We start from the raw sequence: 17130 nt of genomic DNA on the forward strand, positions 1-17130 counted from the left end.
ATGTGCAGAACCCGGCACTTGGATGTGTTCAATCTCATGCCGTTGGACTCTGCCCATCTGTCCAGCCTGTCGAGGTCCCTCTGCAGAGCCTCTCTACCCTCCAGCAGATCAACTCCTGCCCCCAGCTTGGTGTCGTCAGCAAATTTACTGATGATGGACTCAATGTCCTCGTCCAGATCATCAATAAAGATGTTAAAGAGCATGGGGCCCAGTACTGATCCCTGGGGCACACCACTGGTGACTGGCTGCCAGCTGGATGTGGCACCATTCACCACCACTCTCTGGGCTCAGCCCTCCGGCCAGTTCCTAATGCATCACAAGGTCCTCCCATCCAAGCCATGGGCTGACAGCTTGGCCAGGAGTTTGCTATGGGGAACGGTGTCAAAGGCCTTGCTGAGGTCCAGGTAGACTACATCCACAGGCCTGCCCACATCCACCAGGCAGTCACCTGATCATAGAAGGAGATCAGGTTGGTCAGGCAGGACCTGCACTTCCTAAACCCATGCTGGCTGGGCCATCCTTTAAGTGCTGTGTGATTGCACTCAGGATGACCTGTTCCATAATCTTGCCTGGCACTGAGGTCAGGCTGACAGGCCTGTAATTCCCTGGCTCATCCAACTGGCCCTTCTTGTGGATGGGTACCACGTTGGCCAGCTTCCAGTCATCTGGGATCTCTCCAGTGAGCCAGGACTGATGAAAAATCATGGAGAGTGGCTTGGCCAGCTCATCTGCCAGCTCTCTCAGCACCCTAGGATGGATCCCATCTGGTCCCATGGACTTGTGGGGGTCTAAGCTGCTGAGGAGAGCTCCTATCACTTGCTCTTGGAACACAGGGAAACTATGCAACTATGGGTAATGAGGCTGGGGAGAGGCCTCGAGCACAAGCCCTATGAGGAGAGGCTGAGGGAGCTGGGATTGTTTAGCCTGGAGAAGAGGAGGCGCAGGGAAGACCTTCTTGCTGTCTACATCTCCCTGAAGGGAGGTTGTAGCCAGGTGGGGGATTGGTCTCTTCTCCCAGGCAGCCACCAACAGAACAAGAGGACACAGTCTCAAGCTGCACCAGGGGAAGTTTAGTCTTGAGGTGAGGAGGAAGTTCTTCACAGAGAGAGTTGATAGCCATTGGAATGTGCTGCCCATGGAGGTGGTGGAGTCACCATCATTGGAGGTGTTCAAAAAGGGATTGGATGTGGCACTTGAAGCCATGGTTTAGTAGTCATGAGGTGTTGGGTGACAGTTTGGATTTGCTGATCTTTGAGGTCTTTTCCAACCTTATTGATTCTATGATTCTATGTATAGTATACATGATAGCAATTGCCTAACACAACTGACATATACAGAGGGTAATGTTGTATTGTGTACCCAGAAATACCTCCTTAGTGCCTACTTTAACAACAGTGGGTTAATGCCTGGATGAAATAAAGGTAATTAAATAGTGGAACTGGTTACCTAAGCCTTTGTACAATTCCCTCAGTATTTGTAAAAATAGTTTTACTACCGTAGTCCTGGAATAGGGCTACATTGATTTGGAGAACTCCTCGAGCAGGGAAGTAAGAGCGGTAAGTCCTTAACTGTCGTCTGTTTCTGCAGTCTGGAAGATTTGCTTTTTTTCCACTTTAAACCTCTGTACAGTGCTTTAACAAGTGAGAAGATACATTTATTACAGGACAATAAAGACAAAGATCTCCTTTCTACTATCGACTACAATGAAATGAAAAGTCTAAACATAATACACTTCATACTGAAGTGTTTATGAGTCTACGCAGGGGGAAGTTGAGCAACAGTAAAGTGCTGTACTACAAATTTGCTGAGGTTCAGCTTCATACTGTTGGCCTGCAAATAATGGGATTGAGTCATACTAGCAAGAAACAAAAGTATGGGTGAAACTAAATTAATTCAGATTATTAATACTTTTTTTTGGTAAAGCTTCTGAAACTGAAGGCTAGATTCCACAGGCACCACTCTCAAGGGCACAGGCAGAGAGCAGGAAACTGAACTGACACCAGGTAGTCACTGCAAAATAACTGTGCAAAAATAAAAACACCCAAATATTCTTCATAAGGTAAAGTGAAACAGGTCTGCATCAACTTGGATAAAGTATACAAATCTTTATTTTATTGCAGCCTTCCTCCCAAACAAACAAAAAACCAACAACCAAATCAACCAAACAAAACCACTCAACCCCCTCCCCAACTTTAAGAGTAATTTTATAGTCATTTAAATTTCACGCTTTCATAGTAGATTATTCAAGGAAAATTATTGTGCAGAAACAGCGTGTTTCATGTAGTCTCTTGTTGCTAATATATTTGTAGAGGCACTTCTTGTTACCTTTAATAGCCAAAGCCAGATTAATTTCCAGATGGGCTTTGGACCTTCTAATTTTCTGCCTGCACAGCCTCACATCAATTTTGTAATCTGCCTGAGTGGTCTTTAATCCTAATTGAACAAAATGCCTCCATTAAGCCAGGCTGGCCTTCCACCCTCTTTTATCCTAGGTTGCAACAAAATGTCTCCATTAAGCCAGGCTGGCCTTCCACCCTGTGGACCTGCCTTTCGGCACATGGGGACAACCTGCTTCTGGACCTCTAAGACTTCTTGAAGTATGTAGCCTTTCTGGACTGCCTCTCCAGGGACTCCATCAACCAGACTCCTAAACAGGCTGAAGTCTGTCCCCCTGAAGTTCAAAGTAGCAGTTCTGATGAACCCCCTTTTTACTTTTCCAACTGAGAAATCCATTTTGTGATCACTGTGCCCAAGATGGCTTCCAAGTATTACATCACCCACAAGTCCTTCTCTGTTCACAAACAGCAGGTGCAGCAGGTAACCCCTTCCCTAGTTGGTGCTCTCTCACTATCTGCATCAGGAAGTTATCTTGTACACACTCTAGGAACCTCTGAGACTGCTCCCTGAGTTTTATTTCCATCAGACATCAGGGAAGATGAAGTCCCTCATAAGAACAACAGCTAGCAATCATGAGACCTCCTAGATATCTACAGAATATTTAATCTGGCTTTTCACCCTGGTTGGGCAGAGTACAACAGACTCCAGCCAAAGTATCTGCCACAATACTCACTCTGAGTAGAAATCAACAGATATTTGAATGCCATGTGCATTTTGCTAATACTAGAATCAACACAGAGGATTTACACACTGCCTTATTATACAGCCAACAGGCAGGAATCTGAAAAGGTTAGCTAAATTCAAGCTGGCATGAAATATTTGAGCTTGGGCTTTTTTTTTTTTCTTTCAGTTTTATCAAGTTCAGTTCTTTGAAGATAAAAATCCAGAAAACAAGGGTTCTAAGTCTTTACAGAAATCAAACAGCATCCTATATGGATGAATGATTACCATTAAACACTCACACTGCACAGTACAGAAGCATCTGCCTCCTATTACAGATATAATACCCCTTTTTTTTATTATAAGACTACTAGCCTTTAAGTCATAGAACAGAATAGAATAGAATAGAATAGAATAGAACAGAATAGAACAGAATAGAACAGAATTAACCAGGTTGGAAGAAACCTTTGAGATCATTGAGTCCAACCTATCACCCAACAATATCTAATCAACTAAACCATGGCACCAAGCACCCCAACCAGTCTCTTCTTAAACACCTCCAGTGATGATAACTCCACCACCTCCTTGGACAGCCCATTCCAATGGCCAATCACTCTTTCTGGGAAGAACTTCTTCCTAACATCTAGGCTAAACCTCCCCTGGCACAGTTTGAGACTGTGTCCTCCTGTTCTGGTGCTGCTTGCCTGGGAGAAGAGACCAGCTCCCACCTGGCTACAACCTCCCTTCAGGTAGTTGTAGACAGCAAGAAGGTCTCCTCTGAGCCTCCTCTTCTCCAGGCTAAGCAACCCCAGCTCCCTCAGCCTCTTATGTAAGGATAGCTTTCTGCATTCAATGGCTTCAACATGGCAAACACATGTAAAGATTACACAACTGAAAATCATTCCAATGATGAAATGCACACAGATATAACTCTTTTATCAGTAAGTCAAGGGGAGATTTGGCATAGGCTATAAAAAGACCAAGACTGGCCGGAAATAAGGGGAAAAAGCCTGCACTAATGCTGCACGCTAGATTGTCTTTTTGGAGAAGAAACATGTCAAGTAGCTCGCCAAGTAGATGATTTCCTTCTACAGTCCTTTAGAACAGCAAACCCAAAATGCATACATAAAGTAATGCTACACTGTCAGCTAATATTTGTGGCCATCCCAATAGTCATATTCTAATCACTGGAGTATATCTAAAAGTAGCACTGAAACACTAAGCTTCAGCTTACCAACATTTGAAAAATATCAATACCTCTAAGGAGAAGGTAGCAAGAAAATGAAATAAAAAGAATAAACTCAGGATAAACAGAAACTATTCAAGGAATTCTAAAGGATTCATATGGATTTTGTGAAGTGTCACAGATTATTAATTAGATGAAAAAGCTCAGAAAAAAGTCAGAAATTAAAGTGGTAAAAGATGCAAACAAGTATAGAATAGAATAGAGTAGAGTAGAGTAGAGTAGAGTAGAGTAGAATAGAATAGAATAGAATAGAATAGAATAGAATAGAATAGAATAGAATAGAATAGAATAGAATAGAATAGAATAGAATTAACCAGGTTGGAAAAGACCTTCAAGCTCATCAAGTCCAACCTATCATCCAACACTATCGAATCAACTAAACCATGACATCAAGCACCATATCCACTCTCTTCTCAAGCACCCCCAGTGATGGTGATTCCACCACCTCCCTGGGCAGCACATTCCAATGGCCAATCACTCTTTCTGTGAAGAACTTCTTGCTAACATCCAGCCTAAACCTCCCCTGGTGCAGCTTGAGACTGTGTCCTTTTGTTCTGGTGTTGGTTGCCTGGGAGAAGAGACCAACCCCCAACTGGCTACAACCTCCCTTCTGGTAGTTGTAGACAGCAAGAAGGTCTCCTCTGAGTCTGCTCTGCTCCAGGCTAAGCAATCCCAGCTCCCTCAGCCTCTCCTCATAGGGCTTGTGCTCGAGGCCTCTTCCCAGCCTCATTGCCCTTCTCTGGACACGTTCAAGTGTCTCAATGTCCGTCCTAAACTGAGGGGCTCAGAACTGGACACAGGACTCAAGCTGTGGCCTAAACAATGCTGAGTACAGGGGCAGAATGACTTCCCTGCTCCTGCTGGCCACACTATTCCTCATACAGGCCAGGATGCCATTGGCCTTCTTGGCCACCTGGGCACACTGCTGGCTCATGTTCAGCCTAGTATCGATCAGTATCCCCAGGTCCCTTTCTGCCTGGCTGCTCTCCAGCCACTCTGACCCCAGCCTGTATCACTGCAAGGGGTTGTTGTGGCCAATGTGTAGAACCTGGCACTTAGATATGTTCTTCAGCAGTACTTCCAGAAGCAATTCAGTGGACGAAGCATTCAAAGAATTTCATCAAGATTCCAAAAGCTATTATCATCAAGCACTTTTGAACATGTTTGGAAATTAGCTCCAAGATTTTTTTCAAACATCTAAACAATCAAATTCATCTATGCTGTTTTTAAATCAAATGCCTGGCTAATAGGAGTTATAGTACATTTCATAGCCTTTCTTCAAATTATGTGACATCAGATGAAAGGTAAACTTTCAAACATCAGAAAACAGGACATCATTTAGAAACTCCTCCCTCTGACCCCTTCGGTGAAACAAACCTGCTGATTGTTGAAAAGGACTTCCAATTCTCTCTCAATAGTTTCAGGGTAAAAGGTGATCAGTGTAAACACTAAGAATATTTTCCACTTTCACTGGCCTTGCAACAAAACACCAAGATCAAAGAAAATTATTTACATATACTTTAAGCATCCAGCTTTGTTACCTGAATTAGGAATCTCAGCTTCTTGTCCTGTCACTAAGGATCTTATAACATTTAAAAGGAAAAAAAAAATGCCCTCTAGAGAAATAAATTGATTTAATAGGATTCTAAAGCAGGCATCTATGCTAGAAGTTAATGTGAGACATTTTAAGACTATTTTATAGTTAACATAGCTGCTTTTCTCTTGAATATTGCCTACACAGCTTATGTCAGGCAGTCTGCTAAGTGCTACACCAATCTACCCTCTGAAAAGCTGTGTTGACATAAGGCAAGGTAACTTGATTCTATTTCTTCCACTTTGCAACTGAAACTGAACACTGACCAGCAAATAAGAACATTTGCTCTGCTTTGTAAATGAAACCATTTGTTCAAGAGCTTAAGTATGAGTAACTGTTAAAGTTCTATATTGTACAACAGTGCAATATTGTTAATACCATGATAGCATGCAGATGTCACAATGTTGAAACAAAAAAAATGAAAGACAGAAAGAAGTAATGAGAAACCCAGGACTTGAACGAGATGAACAATATATGACTGTTGAAGTAGAAAATAGAAGTGTCTGTAATAACATATGTATCTGAAAGAAATAAGGTAAAGTTATTAATAAATTAAAGTGCTAAGCTAGTACTTCTGGTCCTGTTCCTAGAGAATTCCAACTGGCAAAGTCTCTGGAAGCGTGGGTGCTCTGGAACACAGAACCTTGATTTGAAATCCTGACTTTCTGGGCACAAGTTGTAAATTGCTAGTGAGCTCATTTATGACAACAACAACACAAAAATCTCCCAAATGATTCAAACATAAAGGGCTCTCCATTTTACTTTTGGCATGCTTCTAACAACAACAAAAAAAAGGTAATTTGAAGGCCACTGAATTCTATTCTAAAGCATAATACAGAAGCCTGTGTGAGTACAATATCCTTCTGTTTGGGATGTATGACGTTATTTTTATATTTCTTAAAAATTGTCCAAAGTGTTCCTTTCCCCAGTACCCCAAACAAGAAACTAATTCTCCATCTCAATGCAATATTTAGAGATCAGACTTTTACAGCTGAGGAAGCAGACAGCAAGATCCAAAGCAAGCAATTCAGATTTCGGAAGTGTTTCATGAGCCACATTCTGAACCACTTACGTAGTTTACCTTAATTTTTTTATGCTGTGCTATTTAAATAAACAAAAAGAGAGCAGCAGAATACATGTACCTTAACACTGATGAGGACATAGTAATAAAAGAAAGAATATAACAGAGTAATATAAATGTTTACCATTTAATACAGAATTCTAAGATAAGCATTACAGAGAGCTGCAGCTTTACTCACAGGACTGATAAGATGTGTTGTATTACGATGTAGTATTTACAAGAAAAGTGAAGGGCATTTCTTTTCCATTTTGTTCTATACTTAGTGAATGACAATGGGACATTATGAGGAAAGACTATGTGACAGATCTTTATTTTTTCCCCTTCCCTTAAGTGAATAAAAATAATCCCTCAAGACACTTCTTTCTCACTCCTGAGAAAAAAAAGAAGGAACTACAGCTTATTCACACACTGACTTAAGTATCGAGCTCAGGAATAGTGTGGCCCACAGGAGCAGGAAAGACATTCTGCCCCAGAACTCAGCACTGGTTAGGCCACACCTTGAGTCCTGTACCCAGTTCTGGGCCCCTCAGTTTAGGAAAGATGTTGAGTTGCTGGAACGTGTCCGGAGAAGGGCAACAAAGCTGGGGAGGGGTTTGGAGCACAAGCCCCATGAGGAAAGGATGAGGGAGCTGGGGTTGCTTAGCCTGGAGAAGAGGAGGCTCAAGGCAGACCTTATTGCTGTCTAAAACTACCTGAAGGGAGGTTGTAGCCATGTGGGGGTTGGTCTCTTCTCCCAGGCAATCAGCACCAGAACAAGAGGAGACTGTCTCAAGCTGTGCCAGGGGAGGTTTAGGCTGGAAGTTAGGAAGAAGTTCTTCCCAGGAAGAGTGAATGGCCATTGGAATGTGCTGCCCAGGGAGGTGATGGAGTCTCCATCACTGGAGGTGTTTAGGAAGAGACTGGCTGGGGTGCTTGGTGCCATGGTTTAGTTGATTAGATAGTGTTGGATGATAGACTGGACTCAATGATCATGATGTTCTCTTCCAACCTGATTAATTCTATTCTATTCTATTCTATTCTATTCTATTCTATTCTATTCTATTCAGATGATACCTTAACTAAGCAGAAATGTCTACACACTACTTGAAACCCATAATGATCTTAACTGTAATTTCTTCTCTGGCATATTTAAAAATTCATAAATCAATTTAAAAACCCCAATTATTCTGTCTGGAATGCGCTACAGTACCACTCCCCTAAGAACCATTTTTGTTCATGATTCCAAAGGAATTGGAATACTGTATGCTACAGTACAACCAACACCACATTTCTTTTCCTTTTCTGTCTGTCTTAATAATCTGATCCATCTGTTTCCTGATAAGTGATATTTAGATTTCATTACAGATACGAAACTACATGGTAACCACAACATAGACATTTTCCAGTAAGAGTAAATCATGATTGTTTTCAGCCCTTATCCAAGTCAATACTTCTGTTTGGGCTACCCATTTGTATATATATATCATTGAATGTGAACAAACTCTCATAGTATCATAGAATCAAGAAGATTGGAAAAGAGCTCAAAGATCATCAAGTCCAATCTGTCACCCAACACCTCGTGACTACTAAACCATGTCACCAAGTGCCACATCCAATTCCCTCTTGAACACCTCCAGAGATGGTGACTCCACCACCTCCCTGGGCAGCACATTCCAATGGCCAATCACTCTTTCTGTGAAGAACTTCCTCCTAACATCCAGCCTAAACCTCCCCTGGTGCAGCTTGAGACTGTGTCCTCTTGTTCTGCTGCTGGTTGCCTGGGAGAAGAGACCAACCCCCTCCTGGCTACAACTTCCCTTCAGGTAGTTGTAGACAGCAATAGGGTCTCCCCTGAGCCTCCTCTTCTCCAGGCTAAACAGCCCCAGCTCACTCAGCCTCTCCTCACAGGGCTTGTGCTCGAGCCTCGCTGTCCTTCTCTGGACATGTTTAAAAGTTGGACATGTTCAAAAGTCTCAATGTCCTTCTTAAGATGAGGGGCCCAGAACTAGACACAGGACTCAAGGTATGACCTAACCAGTGCTGAGAACAGGGGCACAGTGACTTCCCTGCTCCTGCTGTCCACACTAATTCTGATGCAGGCCAGGATGCCATTTGCCTTCTTGGCCACCCGGGCACACTGCTGGCTCATGTTCAGCCAGCTGTCAGCCACTACCCCCAGGTCCCTTTCTGTCTGGCTGCTCTCCAGCCACTCTGTCCCCAGCCTGTAGCTCTGCTTGGGGTTGTTGTGACCAAAGTGCAGCACTTGGACTTGTTGAATGCCATCATGTTGGACTCTGCCCATCTGTCCAGGCTGTCAAGGTCCTCTGGAGAGCCCTTCTACCCTCTAACAGACCAACACCTGCCCCCAAAATATACTAACCAAAGAAAATTTCTAGGCAGCTGCTACTTTCTTTGTACAGATGAGGCTCAGAGATTAAGTTCGTCCATCCTACAGAATCGATTACTTTTCAAAGCTAGGATACTGTGAACATTTAGATCTAAGTATATATTTCTATATTACACATATAAAGTTCTTCCATGCGGTACTGATCTGTTACATAAAAGTGTAGTGTGGCAAACCACTTGTGAGTTATTAATGTATTTTCAATGCTCAGTAAAAATTGTTATATTTGACCTAAGACATCAATTAATCATGCATCAGAAATACAAGATTTCTCTTGGTCTATGTCTAACACTGTAGCAGGATACTTCTCAGCACAAGGACTATGTCCTGAATTCTACTCAGATCATATATCCAGTTTTGATAAAGAGTAGGTTTTTTTGATTCTGCATTATTATACAACATTTCTTTTTGCCTGGCATCTGACAGGCATTCCCATCTTTTGCATTTACTTCACTTCCTCAAAGCTGAGGCTGCAAAATCACAGCCAGCAGCCTCATGGAACGTTTCATGGAAAAATACCATTCCGGCCTGGCACCTACCTTCACTTTATTATTCACTCAGCCAAGTTTAAAATTCTGAGAAGAATGTAAATATTTACATGCACAAAGAATCTGATTAAAAGCATCACCACAGAAGAAGAAAATGAGAATAATGTAAGCCATTACTGAAGTAGCTCTTCCTGTGAAAGTTCTGATGTTCTTTGCTTGCCAGTCACCAGCGCCAGCTCATCCTTCAGCTCCTGGATCTCTTTTTGCAGCTGGACAATCATCTACAAACAGCAAGGCATAAACCAGTCACCACATACAAATTAATAACTCGCTTATAATTTATAACAGAAAGTTAAGTTTAGGGAAATAATACACTTTGTGTTTTGTCTTTTTTAAACATCTTCCTTTAAAAAACATTCCAAATGCCTTAAGTAGATCAAGCATTTTTCCATTTAAGTCTTCCAAGCAGGGTAAATTCTGTGTGTTAGAGGACATGGCTGTGCAGGAAAAAAAAAATCCAAAAGATGATTTGCAAATGAGAATTTAATGTAGGTATCAAAAGAGCTGACTCAGTTTTGCCTGTTAGCAGTGACAACCCCTAAAGTAGAACTGATGTCTTCACAGGGAAGAGACAACTGATCTCCAGAAGTAATTTTTCACTTTTCATTTAGAAGCAGAAATTCAAAAAGGATCTTAGTATTTTAATCTTAGCTTTTCCTCTTTTTCAGGTAGCACTGCACTCTGACTAGCATTACAGCATCCTATAGGATATACCAGGTGCCAACCACAAATCGTATGAATCGACACAATGACATTAAAATGCTTTAATGAATTAATGATTGGGAAAGTGACTTAGAGATCTGTAGTAGATTCAAAAATTAATAACTGTTGTTGGAGTCTGTACTTTTGGAAAAAATACTGGTATTTTACAAATTATTAGCCTCCCAAGACTAAGTTCTACAAAGTGCAGAAAACATGCAAATCCCCAAGTCTAAAAAAATGTGAATAAGTTTTTGGATACCTAATGATTGCTCATTTTAATGATGCATTACCTTATAATGGCTTAAATGTATCAGAAGTCCAACAATATTTTTAGATGAATGTGACTACACCGATTCCATGTGCAAAAGAAGTTTCCAGGTGAAGAATGGTTTCAGGAAAAATGATTCATGCACTTTCCAGAAATAAGATTGTTGAAACTGATGACATGCTCTCAATGGATGTTAAAATTTCTTCAAGTATTTGTATTTTTTTTTACTTTTTCAAAGTAAAGATGACTTGATGACTTTGGAAACTTTAAACAAACAAATAAAAAAAAAAGCCCAAATCCCCCAAATTTTACTTTAAAAATAAAAACAGTCTGAGCATACATATGAATATAAAAGGTGGTTGTAGCCAGGAAGGGGTTGGTCTCTTCTCCCAGGCAACCAGCAGCAGAACAAGAGGACATAGTCTCAAACTGTGCCAGGGGAACTTTAGGCTCGAGGTGAGGAGAAAGTTCTTCACAGAGAGAGTTGTTAGCCATTGGAATGTGATGCCCAGGGAGGTGGTGGAGTCACCATTCCTGGAGGTGTTCAAGAGGGGATTGGACGTGGCACTTGGTGCCATGGTTTAGTAGTCCTGAGGTCTTGGGTGACAGTTTGGACTTGATGATCTCTGTGGTCTTTTCCAACCTTATTGATTCTATGATTCTATGATTTCTTTTAACCATAAACTTACTGGCAACCTATTTGCTACAAAGAAATTTGAAAAGCTAATGTACAATATTTTATTTAAGAATCTCTGAGGATGGTGAACAGATGCTGCAAGAGCATATTGAGAATATTGCAGGCTAAATATTTTAACCTGATTTTTAGACTGTCTCTCTCTGGTGCCACACTCTGATGTAGCAGTCTGTGCCAATTATTGAGTCAACAAAATAAGATTTCATGATGGAGAATAAAATAGCAGGAAGCTGAACTGATTGTACTATTCCTGTCCAATGTTTAAATCAGAAATAACCTCAAGGATATGGACCTGATGGATAGGGTCCAGATGAGGGCCATGAAAATGATCAGGGGTTGGAGTATCTCTGCTATGAGGACAGGCTGAGGGAGCTGGGGTTGTTCAGCCTGGAGAAGAGGAGGCTCTGGGGATACCTGATAGCAGCCTTCCAGTACCTGAAGAGGGCCTACAGGAAGGATGGGGAGACACTGTTTACAAGGGCCTGCAGTGACAGGACAGGTGGCAATGGCTTCAAATTAGAGAAGGGCAGATTTGGAATGGATATCAGGAAGAAGTTCTTCACTATGAGGGTGGTGGAACACTGGAACAGGTTGCTCAGTGAGGTTGTTGAGGTCCCTTCCCTGGAGACAGTCAAGGTGAGGCTTGATGTGGCCCTGGGCAACCTGACCTAGTTGGGGATGTCCCTGCTAACTGCAGGGAGGTCAGACTAGACAGCCTTTGGAGGTCCCTTCCTGCCTGGACGATTCTATGATTCTATTCTACAATTCAATATGATAACATAAGTAATGTTTTCAGGATATAGATACAAGATTGATTTTCAAATATTAAGGTAACACAAAATCCACAGAGGCATACTATTTCTATTTTAAAATGAATGCCAAAAGAGATTACATTTAATTCAAGCTCAACAGTTTAGCTTTCACTTTAAGCCAAATCCTTCTGTCATGAGTGAGAGAGGTTCACAGCTGAATACACAGTTGGGAAGTCTGTTATGAAGAATGATGTTTACACAACAGCCAGACTCAACTCATCTCTATCAAGAAGCATTATGATGATAAATATTGCAAATAGGTGGCATTTCACTTTATGAAAAAAATTGCAAATCCAGCACTGCAGCTGAATAATGAGTCTGCACCCTCAGTATATAAATAAGGTAGTTAAGATGGGCAATGAATTCCACAATGAGCACAGAGGTACATGAACTCTAGGTGTCTACATTCCCTGGCCTCTTCCAGAAGAGGGGATAATTTTTTAACTCTCATGAGTTCACTTCTGCTTTACTTGCTAAATGATCTGGCAGAGCAAAACATACCAAACTGGTGGAGTATAGCTCCATGGGATGTAATAAATGTTCAGGAGCCTGCATGCATTCCACCTCAGTCAAACACTTTTGTGGCCATGGAAGAAATACTCTGCATGATTTGCTACTATAAAGTCTGTTCAGGAAAGAAAAAAAGGACAGACAGAAAAAAAGTTGTTCAGTGGCTACTGAGTTTATTTTTAGCTACTTTGTGGGGTTTTTGTTTGTTTGCTTTTTCCTTTTTGTCTGTTGGATTTGTTTGTTTGTTTGTTTCATAATAATAACTAGTATTGTTATTGTTGTTTGGTGTTTTGCTGGTTGTGGGTAGTTGTGGTTTTGGGTTATTTTTCTTTTGTTTAGTTGGGGTTTTGTGGTGTTTTTTCTTTTTTTCTTGGTTGGTTGGGGCTTTTGTGTGGGGGGGGCACTTGGTGACATGATTTAGTTGATTAGATAGGGTTGGATGATAGGTTGGACTTGATGATCTCAAAGGTCTTTTCCAACCTTGTTCATTCCATTCCATTCCATTCCATTCCATTCCATTCCATTCCATTCCATTCCATTCCATTCCATTCCATTCCATATCCCATTTACTCATCTCCCTTTTTTCCTAATGGTAATTTTACAGTTCTTTCTTCCCAGTTACAATGCTCCTTGGACCAGTCTCAAGGAAGGACTGCACCTGTGTGTTCTTAGCTTTCATATACACAAACTGTTTAAGTGGAGCAGTGTGTTTTCATCAAGTGACCAGTAGTAATTTTTGATTTGAAAAGTTTTAGGTACATCCAATTATCTGTGATCATGACTTAAAAACAAAAACCCTAAGAGACAACATGAAGATAATGGTGAAAGTGACTATTGTGCCTCAGATGCTTAAGAGCCAAGAAAGCCTTAAAAGGTTTTATAATAGTCTATTAAAATTATACCCAAAAGAATAAAAATAGTAGTTATTTTATAAGAAAAAAAAATGGAACTTGCAAATAGAAACCCATTGATGATTCTATATCAAATCCTCAACCACCCCTTGACTGCTCCTGATCATTAAAACTTGAACCAAGCAATCTCCTCTCTGCCCCCAGACAACTCTCACCAATCTGGGGTCGATTTCTTCATTAAGAACAACTTCATTCTTAATAAGTGCAACCCGCTGTGCGAATCTGCAGGTTGATATGGATTCCTGGAAGAAAAAAAGAAAGAGAGAAAAAACCCCAAACAGTTAGCTTTGTACCAGGTGAGTAGAGCAGACTGACAATGAAGTCAGCAAACTTCTATGGTTTTTGATATATTTTGCAGAAATAGTCTTTCATTTCATACTCGAAACCAATAATATTCAAGGGAAATTAGGGTAGCATTTTAATGACAGCAACATAAAACTGCCAAATCATAATACAGATAGACTAGACTAGACCAGACCAGACCAGACCAGACCAGGTTGGAAGAGACCTTCAAGATCATCGTGTCCAACCCATCATCCAACCCTTCTAAACAACTAAGCCATGGCAGCAAGCACCCCATCAAGTCTCTTCTTAAACACCTCCAGTGACAGTGACTCCACCACCCCCTGGGCAGTCCATCCCAATGGGCAATCACTCACTCTGTGAAGAACTTCTTCCTAACATCCAGCCTAAGATTTTATTGACCATGTCAATCCCCTGTTCAACTGTGCTTCAAATGAGTCCCCAGTTGGCACTAAAGGATAAGAAAGCCATACTACTCAGAAGATAACAACTTGAATGATGAGAAAGAGTAACAGAACTAAAATATTCTTTCAGTGAAAATGGGACCAGAGAAGTGTATGCAAACGAAGCTGTGAAAAAGGATGAAGGGAAGAAGTATAAATGAGAAACAGGCTGGGAGACCTGGAAGTAGGAGGCATACAGAAGAACAATGATACCAAATAGAAAACTGTCAGATAACCTAGGATGGAGTACAGGAGGAAAGGAAGGCAGAAAACAAAAAGATGAAAGACTGAGAGGAAATTCAGTCATGACCAGTGCATACTCCTATCTAGGGCACAGAATGAAATCTAGGATGCTTAAGTATTGTTTGAATAATCAGATACTTACACACCAGACCCTGACAGAGAATTTATATGAAGTTCTACATATTTAAAAAAAAAAGCCAGCAATTGTTCTCAGCTTCAATAATAAATAAAACATTACACAGTAGCTTTGGAAGTTCCAGTGATGAATGATAACCTACAGTAAAAATTTTGAAGATACACCAGTCTGTATTTAAAATGGAAGAATTTAGAATCATAGAATCAATAAGGTTGGAAAAGACCTCAGAGATCATCAAGTCCAACCTGTCACCCAACACTTCATGACTACTAAACTGTGGCACCAAGTGCCATGTCCAATCCCTTTTTGAACACCTCCAACGATGGTGACTCCACCATCTCCCTGGGCAGCACATTCCAATGGTGAACGACTCTCTCAGTGAAGAACTTTCTCCTCACCTCAAGCCTAAACTTCCTCTGACACAGCTTGAGACTGTGTCCTCTTGTTCTGGGGCTGGTTGCCTCCTGGCTACAATCTCCCCTCAGGCAGTTATAGACAGCAATAAGGTCTCCCCTGAGCCTCATCTTCTCTGGGCTAAACAACCCCAGCTCCCTCAGCCTCTCCTCATAGGGCTTGTGCTCAAGGCCTCTCCCCAGCCTCGTTGCCCTTCTCTGGACACGTTCAAGTGTCTCAATGTCCTTCTTAAACTGAGGGGCCCAGAACTGGACACAGGACTCAAGGTGCGGCCTAACCAATGCAGAGTACAGGGGCACAATGACCTCCCTGCTCCTGCTGGCCACACTATTCCTGATACAGGCCAGTATGCCATTGGCCTTCTTGGCCACCTGGGCACACTGCTGCCTCATGTTTAGGCAGCTGTCAATCAGCATGCCCAGGTCCATTTCTGTTTGGCAGTTCTCCAGCCACTCTGACCCCAGCCTGTAGCTCTGCATGGGGTTACTGTGGCCAAAGTGCAGCACCTGGCACTTGGATTTGTTGAATGCCATCATATTGGACTCTGCCCATCTGTCCAGTCAGTCGAGGTCCCTCTGCAGAGCCCTTCTGCCCTCTAACTGATCAACAACTGCTCCCAACTTAGTGTCATCTGCAAATTTGCTGATGATGACTGTGTCAATCCCCTCATCCAGATCATCAGTGAAGATATTAAAGAGGATGGGGCCCAGCACTGATCCCTGGGGGACACCACTAGTGACTGGCTGCCAGCTGGATGTGGCACCATTCACCATCACTCTCTGGGCTCAGCCCTCCAGCCAGTTCCTAATCCAGCTCAGAGTGTTGTTGTCCAAGCTATGAGCTGACAGCTTAGCCAGGAGTTTGCTGTGGGGGACGGTGTCAAAGGCCTTGCTGAACTCCAGGTAGACTACATCCATGGCCCTCCCCACATCCACCAGGCAGTCACCTGATCATAGAAGGAGATCAGGTTGGAGAGGCAGGACCTGCCCTTCCTAAATCCATGTTGGCTGGGCCTGATCCCTTGGCCATCCTTCAGGTGCGCAGTTTTTGCCGCCAGGATAATCTGCTCCATAATTTTCCCTGGCGCTGAGGTCAGGCTGACAGGTCTGTAGTTTCTGGGTTCCTCCATCTGACCCTTCTTGTGGATGGGGACCACATTGGCCAATTTCCAGTACCAGAACAAGAGGACACAGTCTCAAGCTGCACCGAGGGAGGTTTAGGCTGGATGTTAGGAAGCAATTCTTCCCAGAAAGAGTTATTTGCCATTGGAATGTGCTGCCCAGGGAGGTGGTGGAGTCACCATCACTGGAGGTGTTTAGGAAGAGATTGGATGGGGTGCTTGGTGCCGTGGTTTAGTTGATTAGATAGTGTTGGGTGATAGGTTGGACTCAATGATCTCAAGGGTCTTTTCCAACCTGGTTAATTCTATGCTATCACACTTGCAAAATTATATGTCTGAACAATCTGTTTTCATTAGACAGCCAAGTCAATTTTCTAAAGAAAAAATTCTTCAACAAGATGAAGTACAGTTTTAGTATCATGCTTTCCATTGTAGAATAGAATAAATCAGGTTGAAAGAGACCTTCAAGATCATCACGTACAACCTATCAACCAATCCAACCCACCTAATCATACTTCAGGAAAGCTTTAATAGTTGGGGTTTTCTTTTTCATGTGTATTTGTATTAAAATGATTTGATGTTACAGGAAATCAGGAAATCAGATTATAAATGGCTTTGAGCAAGGTTCTATGCATTCATATTGCAACATATTTTAGAGCACAACA

General features: G+C 41.9%; 1 protein-coding gene across 1 annotated transcript in view; it reads right to left on the reverse strand.

The window, feature by feature from the left end:
* Positions 1 to 17130, reverse strand: part of KIF6 (kinesin family member 6) — a 215962-nt gene that overhangs the window by 145795 nt on the left and 53037 nt on the right. The window contains exons 9-10 of the mRNA XM_054162516.1: positions 13962 to 14048; positions 10027 to 10130 (exon numbers count right to left, since the gene is read on the reverse strand). Coding sequence (XP_054018491.1) covers positions 10027 to 10130; positions 13962 to 14048 — 191 coding nt within the window. The remainder of the gene's footprint in view (positions 1 to 10026; positions 10131 to 13961; positions 14049 to 17130) is intronic.

Source organism: Dryobates pubescens, chromosome 6 (genome assembly GCF_014839835.1).
Source record: "Dryobates pubescens isolate bDryPub1 chromosome 6, bDryPub1.pri, whole genome shotgun sequence".
Taxonomy (NCBI): domain Eukaryota; kingdom Metazoa; phylum Chordata; class Aves; order Piciformes; family Picidae; genus Dryobates; species Dryobates pubescens.